General features: G+C 50.4%; 1 protein-coding gene across 1 annotated transcript in view; it reads right to left on the bottom strand.

Moving 5' to 3' along the window:
• The window catches only part of Nup210 (nucleoporin 210), a 99,681-nt gene that overhangs the window by 43,102 nt on the left and 34,980 nt on the right, over positions 1-21,599 (bottom strand). Inside the window, exons 7-16 of the mRNA XM_052719750.1 lie at positions 20,670-20,828; positions 20,044-20,112; positions 18,362-18,468; positions 17,272-17,412; positions 16,399-16,536; positions 13,797-13,952; positions 13,165-13,363; positions 9,056-9,201; positions 6,396-6,617; positions 4,434-4,607 (exon numbers count right to left, since the gene is read on the bottom strand). Of these exons, the coding sequence (XP_052575710.1) occupies positions 4,434-4,607; positions 6,396-6,617; positions 9,056-9,201; positions 13,165-13,363; positions 13,797-13,952; positions 16,399-16,536; positions 17,272-17,412; positions 18,362-18,468; positions 20,044-20,112; positions 20,670-20,828 (1,511 nt within the window). The remainder of the gene's footprint in view (positions 1-4,433; positions 4,608-6,395; positions 6,618-9,055; positions 9,202-13,164; positions 13,364-13,796; positions 13,953-16,398; positions 16,537-17,271; positions 17,413-18,361; positions 18,469-20,043; positions 20,113-20,669; positions 20,829-21,599) is intronic.

The following is a 21,599-nucleotide window of genomic DNA, read 5'->3' on the forward strand; positions in this document are numbered from 1 at the left end:
GTTAAGATGTGGAGCTATGGGGTTGGGGGCTGTTACTGCGGCACAGCAAAGCATATCCTGACTGATGTTACCACCAAGCTCCCTGCCTCTACCTCAAGGATCCCTCTCCAATTTCTTGTAGCTCACCCAGTTCCAGACAACACCTGACCAAGCATGCTGAAATTTAATAGTGCCCTTCGTGGCAGCACCTCAGCTCATCACCTGGGCACACCAAGGGTTTTAATGACTGGGCAGGACACAAGCTGGGGAGCTGTGGGTGTGGGCAGGAACCGCAGAGGTCTGTCCCCAGGCACCTCACCCCTTCTCCGAGATTCAACCTCTGATAGAAAATGAGTGCTTTTCTAAGGAAAGACATCAGCTCTGTGCAAGCATGCCTGAAGGCTAACTACAATGTTCCCACTTTACAAAATGGAAGGCTGTGGCTCAGACACTTTATAGAACTTCCTCAGTCTCACAGGCTTAGGGTAGAACACGGCAGGTCAGATTCTCCAAGGACTTCCTATGACATTGGTTTCTCCTTAGGCACCAGCTCAACCCAACCCTGTACTAATTAGTCCCCTGGTATACAAGTGGCACCCAATCTTGGTAAGAAGAGGACCTGGCCTGCCTGCAATCTGTCATTCCTGCTGGTTGACTCCACTCTGGTATCTCACCTTGCCAATAATTTACTCTGCAAACACGTCCTAGGTGGCCTCTGGATTTGGAGAGCTATAAAATTAAATTGATACTGCACCCAGATGCACCTTGGGGATATATCTTCTTCAAGGTCCTCTAATGAGACCATAAATCGCAGGGGCCATGCTTGAATGGCCGGCTCATGGCTCGGGAATGCAAGGACTGATGGATCACATGGCAGTTCTGTGTCCAAGGCCCATTACTTCTTGCTGACACCAACAACACATAGTCCATTCTGAGTCAAGCTCCACAGTCACACCACTACCTTTCAACCAGAGGCAGCTCTGGACTCACCCAGTCTGACCGCAGACAGACCGGAAACACCATGCTCAGCTCCTCACCAATGCTTAAAGACAGGGGAGACATATCTAGATTTGATTTGGTTTTACCCTGCTGCAGCTCAGCAGCACAGACTGCCCAACGCGAAGGCCCCTGCTTTCCAGGTAAGCACCCACTCCCCATGCCCTTGCTGTCTTAGCATCCCTCAGTCTGCATGAGGGTGCCTCCCAGAAGGACTCAAGGACAGCACGCTCCTGGGTTTGCTCACTTGCCCAAGGATGTTTGCTGAGCTCTTGGCAGGAGCCAGCAAGAGACTAAACTAGGCAATCAAACTGTATAGTGATAGGTCACTGTGTGTACTTGGGAGTGGGAGAAGTGGGAGGGGGGATCAGGTGTACTGAGGCAGGTGCACCTTTAAGTGAAGCTAAAGACAAAGGAGAATCTGGATGAAGAAATGAGGGAGGCTGGGGCAGGGATGGGGAAGCTACCTAAGCCCCAAGCACTGACAGAGGTGGAGGGAACAAGAAGACATTCAAGCATGAAAGGCACAGAGGTGAAACCAGCCAGGGACCAGGGACACAGGGCCCCAAAGGCCATGGAAGGGACTTGACTTTCTCACCAGGCTCAACTGGAAGCCACAGGCGGGTTTAAGCAGAAAACACAAAATAACGTATAATGGCTACTCTCTGGACTCTGCATCCAGTCACATAAACCCCAGCACTGGCCTCTATCACCATCAAGGGTTGACTCCCACAGCAGGTGGGGCTTGAACCCAGCCCCATGTTCCCTCATGCTGGGCTCAGAGTAGAACTTGTACACTGACTCTGGCTCTTTACCTCTGGCAGGGGAACCAGCAGGCAGATGTTTCCTGAAGATCCAAACTTAGCACAATGTTGTTCCCTCCACCAAGGACAACTACACAAAACAGATGTGAACTAAAAGGTAAAACTTGCAGGCAAACCAGGCAGAGAGAGGGAGAGAGAGAGGGGTGATGTGGACTCTCACACACATGTGGTAGCTAAAACAATATGGAAGCAGAGTAGAGTGCGGGAGGAGGCGTCACTGGAGGCTGGGAAGAGCAGGAAGGGGCAGAAGGAAGATAGGAAGCAGATACTGAACACAAGGAGCAGTAAGCTCTGAGGTTCTGCAGCGCAGAGAGGCAACTAAATACCAGAATAATATATAAAGAACAGCAAGGGAACAGTCTGAAGCTCCCCCAACACAATGGAACCATCAATATTTGAGAAGGAGACTTCCCCATCCTGATTTGATAGCTCATACTACATGCATGCATGGAATTAATCACAGTGCACCCCATAAATGTGCAATAACACATCAACAAAAAGCTAAAAAAGGCTTGAAGCAGGTAGCGAGTTCAAGATTTCATCTCAACAGGTCTCTAAGTCAAGATGGAGAAGTCTTCTCCTGAGCAGCTCACTCAGAGGCCAGAAAAAGACGATCATTCACTCTGCAGCAGACACTAGGGCTGAGCCACCTTCAGGCTCTGAGCCTGTAACACTCCCTATCTTGATGAGAGGGAGCAAGGTACATATTCTACAGAATCCCTGTGGGGTCAGCGGAGAGTGTGCAGAAGCTGTGCATCTCACTCTACACCACCCTTACCAGCCCAAGTGAAGCCAGTGGAGGAGGTAAGTGCAGGTCTGTGGAGTGTTCATTCTTAGCTCCAATGATGAGCAAGGGCCAAAGAAGGCAGAACCACCCCACAGATCCACAGCACAGCAGCAGGGGAAACAGCTGTGCTGGACTCCAACAGGAGAGATGAAGGCTGGTCCTCAAGCCCCAGGTATTACAGCTGTGCTAACCAAGCTTTCAACAGAAGGGTGTGGATCAAAGGCAAAGCTCTCCTTCACTCACCAGGGCCCAGAGCTCACAGCACCTGCCCCCCAGCTGCAAAGGCCGTGGACACACTCAGTATCAGAAGGTTCATGCAGGTGTGCAGGAGGCCTGGGTCCCCAGACATGAGCAGTACCTACTCTGAGATCGCTTCAGGGAAACAGATCCCGGGGGCCACAGGAGGAATTGCTACATTTGGAGATAAAGCTGGTTCTGCATTTTCAACTCTGCCTAACCTCAATGATGGCCATGGTGTCAGAGGAAATGAGGCTAAGGGGTAAAGGTTCCAAGCACACAGGACTGTTCTGGTCACCATGTGGACAGGAGGGATACTGACCATGACCTGACCTCAGAGTCCTTGCTCTTGCTGTCTTACCTCCCTGGGGCCTTTCGCTTGGCTCCCCTAGGCTGGCATCTCCTTATCCTGCTCTTCCTGCCAATACCGCTGTGGCTTTTCTGCCTCTCTGGCATCACTGGCTCCTCCCAGCTAAACTCTCTGTGGCATTTCTGTCTGCCAGTGGCTCCTCACCCTCCTCAACACTTTGTTATTCCAGAACTTGGATGCTAAGAGCCAGGAGAACCTGCTGGAGGGATGAGGAAACTATGATTTCCTTCCTCCAAGCAGGGCTGAACTAGCTTATCACTAATCCCTGAGCAGGATGCACTCAGGCCCTGGGCTATGAGGACTGCACAGCCCCAGCTTCTGGGGAAGCCAACCAGTAGGTTTTACCCCCTTAGCTGCTGTTTGAAGGACTCACGGACTTTCTTCCCCTCTTGACACTTACTTTGGGATGCCCTGCCCCGTACTATTCAATACTGCAGATGCCCCTTTTCCTCACAGTTCCCAATCCCACTCTGACCACACCCTCTCTACCCAGAGACAACACTCCACCTCAACAGCTGAAACCACAGAACACTTCACAAAAGGACTTGACAGCCCCTCATGTGCCCAGCAGAGGGCGACAGTGAATCTGGAATCAGAAAGTGGGGTGGGGAGGGGTTGCATCTTACATGGCCCCTGCAGAAGCTCCTGGACTTAGGGTGAGGTCACACCCCAATGACCCCATCATGAGTTAACACACCATTCTACAACAGTCTATTGTGCCGCTCTACTCACCTACCCTGACCCAGACACTGACATGAGCCAACAGTTGGGCAGATGGCTCAACACAAAGACTTCACTCCAACATGGGACTGAGTGTCCCATGAGCTATATATGGACTCCAGAGCTCGACAGAGCATCAGTTTCCCCCTGGGGTGGTAAAGCTGACTGTGGGCTGTGACTGGTTCACCCTTCACAGCATTAAGGGAAGATGGGCTGCCTGTTACTAACCTGGGCAAAGATCAAAACTCCAAGTATGACAAGTGTTTGTCCCCTCCCCACCTCTATAAATGAGCAAATCAGAAGCTAAGTCTCTGTAAGTCGGGGACCATCTATGCAACTGAACTTTGGAAAGTCTCCCACCTCTGCAGGCTCTAGGCTCCCCCATGCAAAGTGCACATGGAAACACCCTGCACAGCTCTGGCTGTTAGAGATCCAGGTATCAGAACACGCAAGACCATGGGTGCCGTGGGCCAAGGTCCTCTTGCCTGTCTCCTCCCTCCCCAAGAGTGGCCATACTCACCACCTGCTTATTCTGCTGCAGCAGTGGGCAGGATAGATCCAGCTGCGGGAGGGCATAGACAGGCATGAGGGTGAGTCTGGAAGGCGGGGCACAGACAGACTTCACCACAGTGGGCTCCACAGCGGGGAAGGGGTTAGAGAGGCTGGGCCGGTTCCCCACGGACAGGGCGATGACCTAGAGGAGCAGGAGGAACAGTCAGACACCTGAACGAGGTCCCCTCCTCTTTGAGCTGAGACTTAACTTCTATAGGACGTGTGATGATGCCTATCCTATGCCCCAGGCACCATCTACAAACATCTCAAAGAGGCAGGTCAGGGAATGCTTTGTGGTCCCCCAGGACACCAGGAAAACCCCACAGCTGAATCTGCATATCTACAAGGTCCTGGATATTTGAAAGAGGAATCTGCACTGACTTCAACCCATCAAGGTGAGGCACAGATGTGGGAATTTGCACACTGAAGGGTAGGGGACCTTAATTGTGGAGGAATGGGTTAGAAAAGGGACCATGCAGGACAACGCCCAGGGGAGAGGCCAGAGCCACAGGCAGAACCACCCCACTCCACGCCTGCTTGCTCCTCTGAGCCAGAGGAGAGAGGCCACACTCACCACCTACAGGACAGGGGAGGAGCTGAAAGGCCTTTTTTGCTGCTAGAGTGGGGCCTCTGATGTCAGGTTCAGCCCCTGGTTTTACACTCAACACAGCTAAAGCTGCGCCTGAGGGAGCATCCCCGGCCTCCTCAGAGACAGACAACTGCTGAGGACACCACAGTTTGTTCCAGCAGCCCCTCATCTTTCCTGACCATGAGGTGGGAGGAGGGAGGTGCCTCCTGACTTTTAGCAGGCTGTCTGCCCATGACACAAGTGAAGAAGCCCAGAGGCCTGAAAGTGTGGAAGGCCTTAGATCAGACCTTGCTTAGAGCCAACTTCTGCAGGCCAGGGCAGAACCCCAGTGACCTAGTTAAGCCGAGATAATTCATTGCTATCCTCAGTCTTCCTATTTATTTGGTAGTATGCATTTCTTGTTCTTAATATTGTCCTATACTTCTACTAGCACCTCTAGTGGGGCCTTTTCTCATGCGCTCCTTTGACCATAGCAGCCAGCTTTGGACTGCCGAAGACAGACACACCCCTGTCAGGGTGTCCGTGTACATCTTCAACTGAATCTGTATTCTTTTTACTTGTAGGCAAGCAGGAATCAGCTCTCACTTTTCAGTTCATGGTTCTGCCTACTTCCTGTTCCTGTCTGAGGGCTCCCAGAAAAAGATCTGTCAGAAGCCAGAAGAGCTCAAGGCCTTGGCCTGGCCTGAGGAAAAGGGTGCTGCCCCCAGCCAAGCAGGCCCCGTGGGAACTCAGGACATGGCACACTTGGTTCAGTCGGCTTAACCTTCCAGTATCTTTTGGTTTTCAGCACTAAAAACAAAGCCAAAACCAAACCCTAAAAACATTGTAATTGGGCATAATAACTTATGCCTGTAATCCCACCACTTGGAAGGCTGAAGCAGGATGAGTTTAAGGTCAGCCTGTGCTACATTAACTATATAGTGAGTTTCAATGAAGCTAGCCTTGGCTGAATAGAGAGACCCTATCTCGAAATAACCAAGAAGTTCACACACACAGGCACTGGCATATCCACCCCATCCTGAAAGAACAAGTTGGTATGCCAAATCCAAGTCAAGGGTCTCACTCCTTTTGACAGCAGCCCAACCCTGAAACATGGGACTTTGTGACTCCTGGTCTCAATCCTCTACTCCTACTTATACCCCTGAGAAAGAGAAGGCCACCTACAGGCTGGCTTTAGGAAAGCTGGTGTGTGCTGTGGAATCCAGCAGGCCACTTCACTGAGCCTTGGACTGTCTCGGCAGTAAGATGGAGACAACAGGAACTCTCAGGGCTCTCTGAGAACAGTAGATTTTCTAGCTCTCTCAGTAGGCAAGGTGGGACCAAGGGCAGCTGTCCACTCACCTGTTCACCTAAGGCCAGGCAGGTCACAAGGACCCAGTGCTGCTGGTAATTTCGGGAGGCTGGAGGACCCAAGAGAGCCAGGCTGATGCTGCCCGTGTCTTCAGAAGTGACATTCCGAAAGAATTTGGAAGGTTCCAGGACCCACGGCCTGGGGCCTCCTTCAAACAGCATCTCCTTTGAGGAGCCCAGGGTTACCACAGCAACAGAGGAGGGATCCACAGCCTGCAGAAAGAAGAAGAAGGCTTAGCATTGCTCTGGGAGTCGGTGACCAGGCAATGCTGGGCATCCAGAACTCAGGTCCTCATCCTGCTTGGGTGGGCTGCCAGGCAAACTCTGTGTCCTCTTTGAAATTCAGTCTCCACGTGGGCAGTATGCACAGGGTTGCCATGAATTAGGGATTTTGGAAAGAACTGGGTCCTCACTGGAGCATGGAGTACATGCTGATGTACAACATGGAATGCTGAGCATGGTGGTGCATAGTCTAATTCAGGAGGCAGGGGAAGAGACATGTGGGTTTCTATGAGCCAGCCTGGACATGTGCCAGCCAGGGTTACATAAAGAGACCTTGTCAAAATAAAATTAAAAAAAAAACCAAAAAACCTGGAAATTCCCACCTGGGCTCTATCCTAACACAGACTAAATGAGAAAGAAAAAACTTTATGAACAAAAACATGTTCTTCATGCTCATTTCTCACAGCTAGGAGCCAGCATTATATTGATATCCACAAAGAGGGTATTTGGGAGCCATGATGGCACCTTGCACAGGTCCCAAAACAGTACTGACCAAATATTGAATGCAAGACATAATACTGAACACATACATTCACCTCCACCACACTGCTACTATTATTATTATAGTCTATGAGTATTTTACCTGCATGTATATCTATGTACCATGTGTCCACAGAGGACAAGGAGGGTTCTGATGCCCTGGGACTAGAGTTAGAGGTAGCTGTGAGCCACAATGTGGATGCTGGAAATCGAACCTGGATCCTCTGGAAGAGCATCCAGTGCTTTAACCACTGAGCCATCACTCCAACTCCTGCTTTAACTACGGAATCATCTCTTCAGCTTCCCCCTACCCCCTACCCCCGACCCCACACTGTGCTTTAAATAACAGAAACCAACCAGTGTGGAGGCCTAGGGCTATAATCCCTCCTACAGGAAGCAGAGGTAGGAGGATTTTGAGTCCAGCCTGGGCTTCATAGCAAAACCAGCTCAAATAAAAATAAAAAGGTCCGAGGATGTGATTGAGTACTTGCCGAGCTGTAGAGACCCACAGAGGTTTTCTAGTGAGAACTTACTCAGGGTCTGAGAATCTGAGCTTGCTTTACCCAGCATGGCTGCATAAGGGGATAATTTGACCACGGGCGTGGTTACCAGGTGTTTGGAAGGGTCTACACCTGGCTGTGAGGTGTGCTTTGATCTAGCAACGGGAAGTCATTTGCCCCGCCCCTTGGCATTGTTACAAAAAGCCCATTTGAAGAGGCGGAAGGGACCATTGGGTTTTGATCCAGGTCCTCCGGAGGCTATCCTGTGTTTCTTTCTCCTCTTCACTGTCTTTCTATCTAAAAGTTTCTTATCCTTCTCTCCTCCTCATAGGAACCCTTTTAAAAGGTGGGAGCTGGCCTCCACACCCAGCATGCTCGAGGCTTGCTCCTCAGTGAGGAATGCTATGGAGTGTGGGGCAGAAGACAGCTCTCATGGCAAGCACAGCTGCAGACAGGTGCTCCTGGGCAGCTCGGTCAGGGCCAGCTTGCTGCCTTTCTTGCTCCACGGAGCTCTCCTCACTTTCCTTTTGTTTTCCTATTTCTTTGTTTATTTATTTGTTTGTTTATTTTAGATGGGTCTCATTACTGAGACCAGGTCCAAGCTGCTAGGAACTCAAGATCCTCCTGCCTCAGGCACCTGAGAGCTGGGCTTACAGGTGTGCATCACCACGCCTGGCTTTACCTTCCTCATCAGTGTGTAGAGGCACCTAGGGCAAGTTTCTAGGCCCGTTTTGTACTTGGTAAAGAACAGTGCCTAGCACACTGCAGATTTTCAACACTCACTGAAGTAAATGGTGAATTGGCCAGTAAAACCATGAGGGCCTCAAAGTCTCCAGTGAGCAACGAGAAAACTCACACAGCTTTTTACAGAAAGCCCCCATCTGTTTTTACGGACTAGGGTGGCTGTGGTGCTAAGGGACTCACGGCCTCCCCACAGGCACAATGACAGCAGTCGGGATCTGTTTTAGTCTGCTTTCTGTTGCTGTCATAAACACCATGACCAAATGCAACTTGGGAAGGAAAGGGTTTATTTGGCTTACACGTCCCAATCACTCCATCATGAAAAGAAGTCAAGGCAGGAACCTGACTCAGGAGCTGAAGCAGAGGCCATGAAGGAACTTTCTTTGGTTTGCTCACCCTGCTTTTTATACAACCTGGGACTACCCACGTCAATCATTACTCAAGATAATACTCCACTGACTTTCTGATGTGGGCATTTCTCAACTGAGGTTCCTTCTTCCCACATGACCCTAGCTTGTTGTCAAGTGGACAAAAACAAACAGAAAACAGCACAGGATCTATGGAGAGAGGCCATCCTCACCTAACCTCCAGAAACATTCAAGAAAAGGTGGAGGACAAGGCAGACGACAAAAGGCAGACACAGCTCACCTTGAGGGGCAGGTAGGCAGCAAGAGTGATCTTCGCACCCAAGTGTACATGGCCGTGTGTGTAGCTCACAAGGAGGGTAGTAGAGCCCTGGGCATCAGCTCTCACCATGACTCCACTGCAGTGCTCAGGCCCCGGCAGCAGCCTTCCTGCATGAAGAAAACCGAAAGTTAACATGAGCTTGTTCTTCAAGGGGAAGGCAGGGCAGGCCAAGGGCCCCTTTTCATTCTGGACTTCATACACAACTCGATTTTGTTATCATTTAAATTTTCCAGAGGCTAGAGCTGTAGCTCAGTGGAAAAACAGCTACCTAGCACGAACCCTCTAGATTTCATTACCAGCACCACAAAACACAAAAAACAAACAAGGCAAATTCAAATACGATTCATGTACATTACACACAGGTCTGGTACACATACAACTGGCAATGATTTCCTATCTTCCCCCATGTGTTCAACACACCCTGTGTCCAGGATCCAGGTCAAGAGAGAGCTTACCAGCAGCTCAGCCTCCCATAGAGACCCCTTCTGGTCCCCAACCCCTCCCAACTTCCATCGGAACAGCCTCAGTGTGCTGTGTCTATGGCTTAAATAAAGAGGGGAGGGGATCACAGGCTGCAGTGGCCTGCCTTCCTCACCAAAGTTCTCAGTCTTCACAGTCAAGCATCCTTCACCCACATTTCTGCACACTGTTCTGCTGTGGGGATGAGGAAGTACAGCAAGACTTCCTCATGCCACTGTGAACATTCCAGGTAGTTCTCGTTTGGGCTGTGCTACACAGTACCAATGTGGACATATGTGGGGCCATCTTTACCTGGCATACCCCAGCCTTTCTGCTGGCTGTGTCCAGAGGAGGGGGACCAGTGGCAGGCATGCATGTGTGCAGCCAAGTGTCTCTCCCAATTTATCTTGCTGACAGCTGCTTTTCATCTGTGTTATCACGTTCCATCAAATTTTAATTAAGTTTGTAAGAAATGCATTAATGTTACGCGGGTTTGTTTTTGTCCACTTGACACAAACTAGTTACTCTGGGCAAGGGAAACTCAGTGAAGGAACTGCCTCCATCAGGGGGCAAGTTGAGCAAGTCTGTGGGACATTTTCTTCATCAATTACTGATGTGGGAGGGCCCAACCCACTGTGAGTGGCACCACCCCTGGGCAGGTGGTTCCAGGCTGTATAAGAAAGCAGGCTGAGCAAGCCAGTAAGCAGTGCTCCTCTATGGTCTCTGCTTCAGTTCCTGCCTCCAGGCTCCTCCCCTGGATTCCCTCAATAATGGACTGTAACCTGTAAGCCAAATAAACCCTTTCCTTCCCCCAAGCTACTTTTGGTGATGGTGTTCATCCCAGCCACAGAAAACCAAACTAAAACAAATGTGAATTATAATGAAGTGCACAACACATAAACTTCTCACCTCAATAAAGGGGGGAGGGACAGTCGTGGTGCTAAAGACCTTTAATCCCCACACTCTGAAGGCAGAAGCAGCAGGCAGATCTTTATGAGTTCAAGGTCTACCTGCTCTACATAGTGACTTCTAGGCCAGTCAGAGACTTATAGAGAGACTTAGTCTATAGGAAACTATCCCACCTCAATATTCTTATGTACAGTCACATGCCACAGTCAGAGCTGTGCAGGTTCCATCACCAGCTGCCACTCAGGCCCTTTGACTTGCAAAGCTGAGATGTCTAGTATTAACTGCTCTACCCCGGCGTCCATTACTCTCTGTCTCTTGTCACCTAGGTGGAATCATGTAGCATTTATCCTTATATTCACCTGGCACAGTGTCCTCAAGGCTCCTCAGGGCTGCACCACATCAGAGCTTCCTTCCTTCTTAGGGCTGAACCTGCCCTGGGTCCGATCCTCTACTGATGAGCACCTGAGCCACCCACATGTGTGAATAATGCTGCTACGTGTTAACAAAGATGTCTTTGCACTTGTACTTTCACTAACCTTAGGTCGATGTCTAGAAATGAGACTTCCTGAATCATATAGTAATTCTACTTAAACTTTGGAGAATCCACCACATTTTCCAAGTAGCTGCCCTTAACATCTTCCAAAAGAGAATGGACTCCAGTTTCCTCACAACCTTGAAGTTTCCTGTTGCTGTAATAGTAGCTGCCCCAATGGGAGTAGTTTTATGTTTCTTCTTTGAGATTTATTTTATTTTTAATTGTGTGTGTATAAAGCATGTACATGCATGCAATGCCCATGGAGGCCAGAAGAGGGCATTGGATTCCCTGGAATTGGAGTTAGGCAGTTGGGAGGTACCTAATGTGGGTACTAGGAAACAAACCTAGGTCCTCTGGAAGAGCAGCATGTGCTCTTAACCACTGAGCCATCGCTCTAGCCCTTTCCTTGTGGCTTTGCTTTGAAATCCTGTGATGACTGATGAGGGTGGGCATCTTAACACTCACAGAAATATGTGCTCAAGTCTGTTGTATGTTATCATTTATCTGTTTTATTGTTGACACACAGAAGTTCTTTACATATTCTGGATCTTAACCCCTTAGTAAGTAAATGATCTGCAAATACTTGCCCCACTCCAGGTGCTTTTGCCCAATAGGGAACCTGATACAACCCCTTCCTCAGAGAGTCCTGTTACATGTACCCTGGCTTGGAGGGGTAGACACGACTAACCTATCCTGAGAACCATATGTGCCCCACAGGTCATGTGTGCCCTAGGGTGGCCCTCACACATACATAGACATCTGCTGCCCCAGCCTGCTGAGTCCAATAAGCACCCGTGTGCCCTGACCCAGAGTTCAAGTTTCCAAGGTAAATCCTATACCCTGTACACTGAGGGAGATTCTAGCACTTTCTAAGGGAAATTTTGACCACACAGAATTTGTTTTGGCTGCTATCTTCAGAACCCAGACTCCTTGAAAAATCCACAAGATGTTCCGAGGGGTGTCTACATGTAACTCTTGCATCTGTTTCCCCGTGACCCGTGGAGAAACCTCAGAGCGTGGAACAGAATGCCAGTAAGTGAAGGGGCTTATCAGCCCTGGGACTGCTGAATTACAGGCCCTGGATTTTTCCTGCGTACTATCCCCAGAAGCCCGAGTGGCACCCTACAGACACCCTGTGGTGTGAGGCCAGTACAGGGGACAGTCCATCTCTGGCTGCCAGCAGTCCCTCTCCCTCAAAATGCCATTTCTTCCATCTGAAATAGCTAACATGTGGAAACATTAGATTTTCTAAGGCCACCAGCCAGTGACTTTGCTTGGGCACTTTTCAGAGATGTCCTTCTCCCCTGTGCAGTTCTGGATGTCATCACAACCAGAGGGGACACAGTCACTTGGAAAGCATCTGTGCCATGGAGACTTACATCCCTCTCTGCTCAAATACCTTCAGTGGCTCCTCACCTCTAGGTGTGAGCCCTCAGTGATGGAATAGGTCCTGATGTTCTAGGCTCACCATGATAAGCCCTGCCCCACCTTTGGGGCATGGCACGGGCACATCCACGCACCGAATGTTGTCCCTGTTCTCACCAACACCCTACCCACAGCGTGCTCCTACTCATAACCCAAGTATCCTGCAGATTTTCTAACCTGCAAATCAGACCTAATCCTCACCTTGCCTGGATCCACACCTCTGGGAGACCACAGCTCACAGAAACTGGAGCTGCAGGTCTGTGCCCTGTCCCTGCCCAGGCCATGTGTGACCATAAGCAATGAAGCTGCCCCAGGGTCTTCACTGGACACACGGCCCACCAGCAGCTCCTGTTACAGGTCTAAATGAGGTCAGCCAGGCAAATTGCTTGCCCCCCACATGCAGGGCTGACACTGTCACAGTCACCGCCAATACCACCTCCAAGACAGGAGGCAGAGAAGAATGTCCTCAGGGTGGCCTGGGCCTGCCATAGGCATTACGATAGAACCCCATGTATACAATATAGGCTGGCACCTGTTGCACTTCATGAACTGAACTATGAACATGGGCAGGAGACTCCACTCACGCATGGAAGAGACACGAGCATAGAGGTGGCTTGTCAAAGCCATCAGACAGGATTCAGAGTGGACAAGAGCGGGGCAAGGGCCATCCCTTCGGTTGTGGCCCCTCTGGTGCCCACCGAGAACCCACACCATCTTGGCTCCCATTCTGCTCCTGGTTTACCTGGCAACGGCTGGAACACACCCTGGTTCTCCACTTCCACCACCAGGTCAAAGTGGGAGCAGTCGCTTAGGGTGACCACCTCATTGGCCCCTCCAGGCATGAAACCACTGATTGTCAGAGGCAGCTCCAGGGTGTGGCCCACTCGAGCCTCCACCTGGCACGGGGCGAACTCCATGCTGCTGGGCTCAATCACATACACCTAGAGAAAGAGAGGAGGCCCAGGCCCATCAGGAGGAAGATTAGCTGGGCTGCTAGTTCTACAGTGGGTAGGACAAGGTGAAGGGCTGGGCCAGTGCCTGGAAAGGGTGGGGGTGGCAGCAAGGTTTCTCTCCCAACCCTTTCCTCCCCAGGCCTCTCTTCCCAGTCAGGAGGGCTATCCCAGTCTCCCTGAGGCAGGGCCTGAGTGGCTGGAGCACACCTAGTGGGAACCACCCATCATGTCCTGTGCAGCCATGGAGTCAGTTCTAACTGCCCATCCTTATGGGGCCTGACTCCTCGAGATCAGGGCTGGGATGGGCCCATTGATCCCCCACATACCACAACTATAGGCTGAGGAGTAAGAGCTCTGAACGAGGCCTGAGGGGGCAACTGGAGCCTCTGTCCTGAACCTCTCCACCCTGTCACCAACTTACCTTCATCTCACCAAAATGGAGAGGGTTCTGAACATCATGCGCCTGGATCACACTGAGTCCAGTGTCACTGCCTGTGGTCATGACACCCTTGACGGTGACTGTGGCAACCATGTAGCTTGATGAAGACCAGCTGAAGTTCCCACTGCCCCCATGGGCCTAGGGAGGAAAATGACATGGGATCCATCAGCCCCTTGCCCCTCTCTGCCTGGGGAAATACAGGGTTGGGGCAAATGTGCGCTCTCACTCATTATCACACAAACATACTCATCTATTCACACCCAGGTTTAGTTCACACACACACACACACACACACACACACACACACTGACCTGCTCACAAATGCCTACTGCCACACATTCACACACCTGTTCACACTCACCATTCACATGTCTCCTTACATTCAGTCACATCTGACACCTACATTCACACTTACTTATGTTGAAACCATAAACAAACACCACACACACACACACACACACACACACACACACACACACACACTCGTGGGCTCACTCCCAAACACACACATAGCATACCATATACACACATGTTCATAATTCAAAAATCATACCTACACACACAGCCAAAATCCTGCCCATGGAAAAATGTGGCACAGGCCAACATTTCCTCAGAGGTTCCCTTTGGCCCTCCCTTCCTCCATCTCATCTTATTTCCAGTCTTCCTATTCGGGGGACCTGGCAACTGGCACACAAATACACAGCTATGACAGTGTCACCTCCAAGAGCTCAGACCTGGGTAGAAACCACCCTGGTCAAGCATCCACCTGCGGATTCTGCTCTGGGGTGGACAGAAGCACACCCAGCACATAGCTCTGCCTGTTCCTAACCATCTTCAGGCCCTCTTCTAGGTCAGAAATCAACCTGAAACCCTGACATACTTTAGTGTGCAGGTTCCAGTGCAGACAGGGTACCTGTCATCATTTCTGCAGGTGGACCACAGGAGTGATGGGACCTGGCTGACTACTGGGCCTGAGCCCTAGCTGAGAGCACTCCCTGATGACCAGAACTATGTGGGATTGGGAGCATCAAGGGGCACTGTAGTGGGTAGCCATTCCAGCTTTGATCTGGAAATACCACCCCCTTTGAGGCTTCGGTAACTGTCACGCCTACAAGGCAGAGCCGAGAGAGGACCCTGAAGACCCGAGATCTGTATGGGGGAGCTCTCTTGGTTCCTGGACCCTGGACACTGGAGGTAGACCGAGCAGAGTTCTCCAGAGAACACCGCCGGACTGCACTACACCTTTCCCAGACCCTGTTACCTATTCCTTCACTTGTAAGTTACCCCACAAAATAAACTTCCCTTTTAACTACATGGAATTGCCTTAATAATTTCACCAATAGGGCACTAAGGCTAGGCATGTAGTAGGGAGGGTGGTATTTCCACTTGATTTTAATTTTCCCTGTAATTATATTTATATTACTTTCAAAAATAGTGTCTCTTAGAAAAATGACTTCTAGGCAGAACTCAGACCTATACCATTTCTGTGTTTTCCGTGGCTGTGATAAACACCAGGACCAAAAGCAACCTGGGGAATAAAGAACTTATTTCATCTTACATTCCCAGGTATCACTGAAGGAAGTCAGGGCAAGAACTCAAACAAGGCAGGAACCTGGAGGCAAGAACTGAAGCAGAGGCCATGGAGGAGGATGCTTACTGGCTTGCTCCCCTTGCTGTTTTTCCTTTTTCCTTTCTTTCTCTTCCTTCTTTCCTTCCATGTATTTATTTGGTTTGTTTTTTTGTTTGTTTATTCATTTGTCTTGAGGCAGGGTCTCTCTACGTAGCCCCTGGCTGTCTTGGAACTCCCTATACAGACCAGACTGGGCTTGAATTCTCAGAGACATGCCCCCTGCTTTTGCCTCCTGAGTGTTGCAATTAAAGGTGTGCACCACCGTGCCCCACTCAGTTTGCTTCCTTACACACCCAGGACCACCAGCCCAGTGGCTCAATCATCAGTCATGAAAACACACCAAAGGCTTACATAGGCCAGTCTCATTACTTCATCTCAGATGACTCTAGCCTAACCAATCAGGACAGTTACTGTGGTTTTTTGGTTTTTTGGTTTTGTTTTGTTTTTGTTTTTCTGAGACAGGGTTTCTCTGTGTAGCTTTGGTGCCTGTCCTGGGTCTTGCTCTGTAGACCAGGCTGGCCTTGAACTCACAGAGATCCACCTGGCTCTGCCTCCTGAGTGCTGGGATTAAAGGTGTGTGCCACCGAAGCCCAGTTTATCTGTGTGTGTGTGTGTTTGTGTGTGTGTGTGTGTGTGTGTGTGTGTGTTTTAATCTTGTTACACTGCTGTGATAGACACCTCAGGAACCATAAAAATCATAAGGCCTGTCTCATTTAAAGCTATCTTCTACCTCTCGAGAATAAAACTGAAGGCAAGAGGATGGCCAGATGTGGAATACACCTGTCTCCGCACTAGACAGACTGCGACAGCAGGATAGTTCGTTCTAAGCCAATCTGGTGAGACCTATATAGTTCAGATCCTGTCTCAATAAATAAATACAGAAAAGAATGAAAACAGAGCCAGCATCCCAAGGAAACACCCCAAAGTAAGCACCTAAAGTAGCCTCTCACTCACCTTTATGGTGTACTGATAGGCTCCTGTCTTTGGTTGCCACGGAAATGTCAGGATGCTGGGATAAAGTGTGATGGGGATATGAATGTCCACTTCCTGCTGGTTCCACACAGGTACCTGAAGCACATGGACCCCTCCGTCCTGCAAGGATAAGATTGCTGCATGTCACCATGGTAACCACTTTATCACTAGCTATTTTTTTTTGTCACCCAGACCCTACCCTCCCTGAGGACCAGGCCATAAAAGGTAGCTTTGTGCTCCTAAAAACACAGAAAAGACAACAGACTTAGAGGGGGAGACCACTCATGTAAATGATACTTATTTGAGTCCTCAGATATTCCTCACAGGATGGATGTGGCTGTCCCCACTTTACAGATAAAGAAACTGAGGTCTGGAACATCTCATGTAAAACCTAGAGCTCCAGTGATAAGACATCACTGTCTGGGGCATAGGCCCTTCTTGTCTCTCCACACATTGCCTCCCACTAGAGCTCATGAGGCTTTTCAGTACAAGACAAAATGAAGATTGGAGGACTCAGCAGACAAACAGATAATGGGGTGCCAGTGGACCTGCTGCCCACGCTATCCCCCAAACAAAAGCTGTATTTGATCTCGGAAGGTGCAGACCACTTTTATAGGGATGGGTGCAGGGTGGTGGAAGAGAAAGCTTGTGGCAACAGGAGGATCCCCAACAAGCTCTGGACAGCCGAGGGCATCTGGAGCTCAAGCCCAAAGTGGGAAAGTCTCCTCAGGAACCAGAGCAGTGGCACAGGGTGGGTCCTGCGGCAAAGTACCTGCCAACTGACATTTCTACTTTCAGAGTTGGGTTATGGGGGCCCAGGGCCTAAGACATGGACAAGGGTTGACATCAACTCACCTGGTCCACCACAGAGGTGAGGGTTGCACTGATGATTGTCTGGCCACTCTGGATCGCCCTGACGTGATGATAAGACCCATTCTGGGAAGATGACAGAACCTCAAAAAACTCAGGAGGAAGCACAGCTTCAATTCGGATGTTCTGGAAAGGCAAGCAGGATGGGTAAGGGGAGCTTCTCAAAGATGAGTGTGACATCCAAAAGCTGGGAGAGCTCCAAAACAGCAGCCAAGCCAGGCTGAGCGTCTTGGTGGCCCAAAAGCCTCTCCTACAAAGTGGGCAGAAGAAATGAGGCCCGAGGGCTCTGACCTCTCCCAGCCACCCTCCCTGCAATAGCAGTCAGACCTCAAGACCCAGCACCTCGGTTCTAGCTGGATGTGTGATGCTCAGGGTAGCTGACAGCTGACTATGACTCTCCCAGGTCCTGGAGTTGCAAGATGGGACCAGTAAATTTAAAAAGAGAACTGAGTCCCTGACAGCAGGGGTTTCCAACACAGTGACGGGCTCAGTCACTGGTCAGTAGGGGATAGAAAGACCTCTGTCAAAAGAAAAAGGAGACTAGCCTCCTTCTAAAATCTCTAATACCACTGTAAGAGACTGTATGATCTATGTGAGGGCCCTGGGAAGTTCTCCTAAGGGACAGAAGGCTGGCCACCACTCCCCAACTCATCTTGCATGGTTTCCCAGAAGCTAAACATGGCGGCCTTGGTCACTTGAGAGTTTCTGGAAGGCAGCAGGTAGACCCAGACACCTGACTATCTCCAAAGCAAAATGGACTCTCACCTCAGGGACCCCATGTAAGGAACAGGAGGCCAACACACAGAGCCACCACCACCACTACTATCCACATTGGCCCTGCTGCCTGGGGTATCTACCTCCAGCCCTGCATGAGGGGAAAATGCTGATTTACAGTCTAACAGGGTATTGAAGTACTCCGGGGACCCCATGATATTATCTCCACAGCCCTAGGAGTATCACAGGAAGCTTTGATCTGCCTATGTGGGGACCCTGTGGTTTTGGCTGCTCCTTGGACATTTGCTCCAAATGATCCCACATCATCCGTCCCTCCATCAGAACCCCAGCAGGCACTCACGTCAGATGGGTAGACCTTGTTGCTAGACCTATCAAAGACTTCGATGGTGACTGCATACAGACGTCCAGTCTCAAGAACCCATCTGTCACCAGGGTGGACTGTGAACCCTAGAACAAGAAAAAGGGGGTTCAACACTCAGGTTACAAGGGCAGCAGATCTGAGAAAGAAGCTGAGGCTAAGCCCCACACACCCACCCATGAAGAAGGCCCCAGAATGTTCACCAGGCCTGGCTGCTGGGGATACATGGGTTATGGAACCTGATGGCCACCACTGTTCTCGACTTAGAGAACCACAGCTGATCCTTCTGATTCCTGGGATCAACACTGAACATATACACTCTGAACACTCATGGACTCATCAGCCTGAATCTGATCCTCAGCAGGTTTAAGCTCTGAGGCTGTGGCAATCAAGGTTCTGACTTCCCAGTGGGTCTGAGGCTCTGGTGGATCTAGTCTGAGGCCATAGCTCATCTAGACTTTGAATCCTCAACTGGTCTATTCATTGGCCAACGCAAGTCTATCCTAAAGTCACACAGAGGTCCAGTTAAGCCCATGGCAGTCTAGACTCTGAGACTGAAGGATGAGTACACTGTGGTGATACTGTGTCTCACCTGTAGCCACAGGAGGTCCAAGCGCTCAGGCACAGCAGGTCTAGCCTGAAGCTAGGGCTGGTTTTGGATCCAGGCTAGGAGTACTTGAGAGCTCTGGACAAGGTGTATCTGGGTCTGGGCTCTGAGGGTACTAGGTAGCTCTGTTCCCACACAGGATGCCAGACTAGCTACTTCTATTCCCATGATACCGTTTGCTGTCTCATCTCCACAACACCAGCCAAGCTGTTCACTCTGTTCACCCTTCCCACCACAGAAGTTCAGTCTGATGCAGCACCTGTCTCACACGAAACCTCCAGAAGCCTTTCCTCTGCCCTGGTGTTTACTCCCACCACAGTCTTGCCACCTGTTTGTACCAGCCTCTGCTGTGAAGCTAGGTCTCATCACAGGCCAATCAGGCACAGGAGGCTGCTGAGACAAAGGGTCACCCTCCCCGGGGCTGCTATTTGTCAACTGGGTTCCGCATCACAAGAGGCTCACAAGCTCTCTGACAAGAATCTTAAGGGTTCTGCTGCCCATCTGGCCATCCTTCTTCTGGCTGAAGAGTATGCTCCACAGGTGAGTTGCCTCAGACCCCAGGAAATGCTGCCAGGGTGACGCCCATGACACCCATATCCCAAAGGCCTTGACGCTGGCTATCATGGCAGCTCTCAGGCCCTACTGGGCCTCGGGGTCTTTTACCGCTATGAGTGGTTCCTTCCTCTCTCTAATGCCTCCTCCTTCTTCCTGGCCAAGGCACTGCCAACTGTCATGTCAACCTAAAGATGCTCTGTAACTCAGCTCAGCACAGGGCCCCCAACCTTGTCAGGTCTGTACAACAGTCAGATCTGCATGATACAGGGGCTGAGGACAGATGGCCCTGAGCCTGGCAGACAGAGGACATGGCCAGTGTGAGAGCTGCTGTGTGTTTGCTCTTGCTGGCTGGTCCTAGGAACTGAACTCAGGGCCACTTTCACATTAACTAAGACATATACTGCCAAGCTGAGCCTCAGTTCTTGCTTTTACTCTTTGATTTCTTGAATTGATGGAGTCACAAGCAATCAATGTCCAGGAAACCCCAGGGGACCACACTTACCTAGGTACCCGGCTTCAACCACGTAGATGGTGCTGTTGGGCAGCCTAGAAGCTCCTTGCATGCGGATACCTGAATTCTTAATTAAGGTACAAAACATAAGACACAAAATGGAAAGCAGCTGGGGCTCCAGCCTGACTCACACGGCTTGAGCATCATGCAGACAGTATGTGCAGTGAGAGGCGGGTGAAGAACCCCTGCCTTAGGCCAGTCAGAGCAAAGGTGCTAGTGAGTCAAGACCCTCGCTGTACTGTCTGCCCTACAAACCAGGCTCTCTGCAAGGGACCCCAAGGAACCACATGGCACACAATCAATCTTGGGTTATCAACAACATATGTGCCAGTATTCACAGCTTCTGCCGGGTCCCCTATGAGGGGGCTGTGGTTCCTGAGAAGCTTCCAGAGGCCTGGAATGACGTGTGCCTCTACCACAGTCTCCTGTCTTTGGGAGTCTCTGTGAGTCACCCACAGAGGTGAGCAATTCCACTCAGCGGGTTGCTATTTAGGTTCTTTCTGATTTTCAGACAGATGGAGAAAACAGTGCTATTTTTAGTCCTGGCTGGCTTTAAAGGAGAAAAACAACTTGGCTTCAAAGTAGTAGGCATGACGCAGTGCCAGAGGAGAGGATATTCCTGTGGCCCAGGACCAGGTTGCTCTGTCCCATCTGCATGGCAGTCACCCTTGATGTCTCCTGTGTCAGGACCGCCACAGGCTGGGTAGGGTCTCCTTGAGGATCTGGGATGCTGTTCTGAAGCTGCAGCTCATACTGATCAGAAGGCATTGAGAGTTCTGGGCATGAAAAAGAGACAAGAAAAGCCGGGAAGGTAAAGATGTGAAATGCTGGATACCAAGATAGCCGTCTCCAGCACTGACTCTTGGGACCTGCTGTCAAGACCCTTGCTTGAGGAGTGCTAACACGGGTGGGCATCTGACCATCCCCCGAAGTGAACAAGCTCTTCTCTACATCCGGGCCCCAGTGGGGTTCTCACTGGTATTACCAAAATGTCTGTAGCTGATGGTTCCACACTGAGTTTCAGAAGTTCAGCTTACCATCGCAAAGAATGACTCTTGTTCTGACCACTCTCTATGCACCCCATGTCTATTCTGTGTAAAAACACCTTTCCCAAAAAGAGCCCAGGACACAGACCAATTCCCCAGGAAATCACAGGTTCTGGGAACCCACCATATGGGCAGAGAACATAATAAGCACTTTTGATTTGAATGACAACTGCTGGACAGGAGTTCAGTCCCCAGGAAAGAGAAATCGAGAGCTGACTCCAAGGTCAAGGTGTCGTGGGCTTGCTTAGGTGTCTCACAACCAATTTCCCTCATCTCATCCCTCAACAACCCAACAACCCTCGGAACAAGGACTACTGACACCCCCACTTAGACAGGGCTGAGCAAGTCAGGTGAGAAGCTAGCTCATGGTCTGCCCTGACTTCCACTGCTTTGAGAACCCAAACCTCGTGTGCTAGAAGACAGGCCCTCAGCCTGGTAAAAACTTCAAAGGGTGTGGCCTGGGGCTGGAGACATGGCTCGGTTGGTAAAGCATTTACTGAG

Source organism: Peromyscus californicus, unplaced genomic scaffold (genome assembly GCF_007827085.1).
Source record: "Peromyscus californicus insignis strain IS unplaced genomic scaffold, ASM782708v3 Scaffold_6__1_contigs__length_162567912, whole genome shotgun sequence".
Classification (NCBI taxonomy): domain Eukaryota; kingdom Metazoa; phylum Chordata; class Mammalia; order Rodentia; family Cricetidae; genus Peromyscus; species Peromyscus californicus.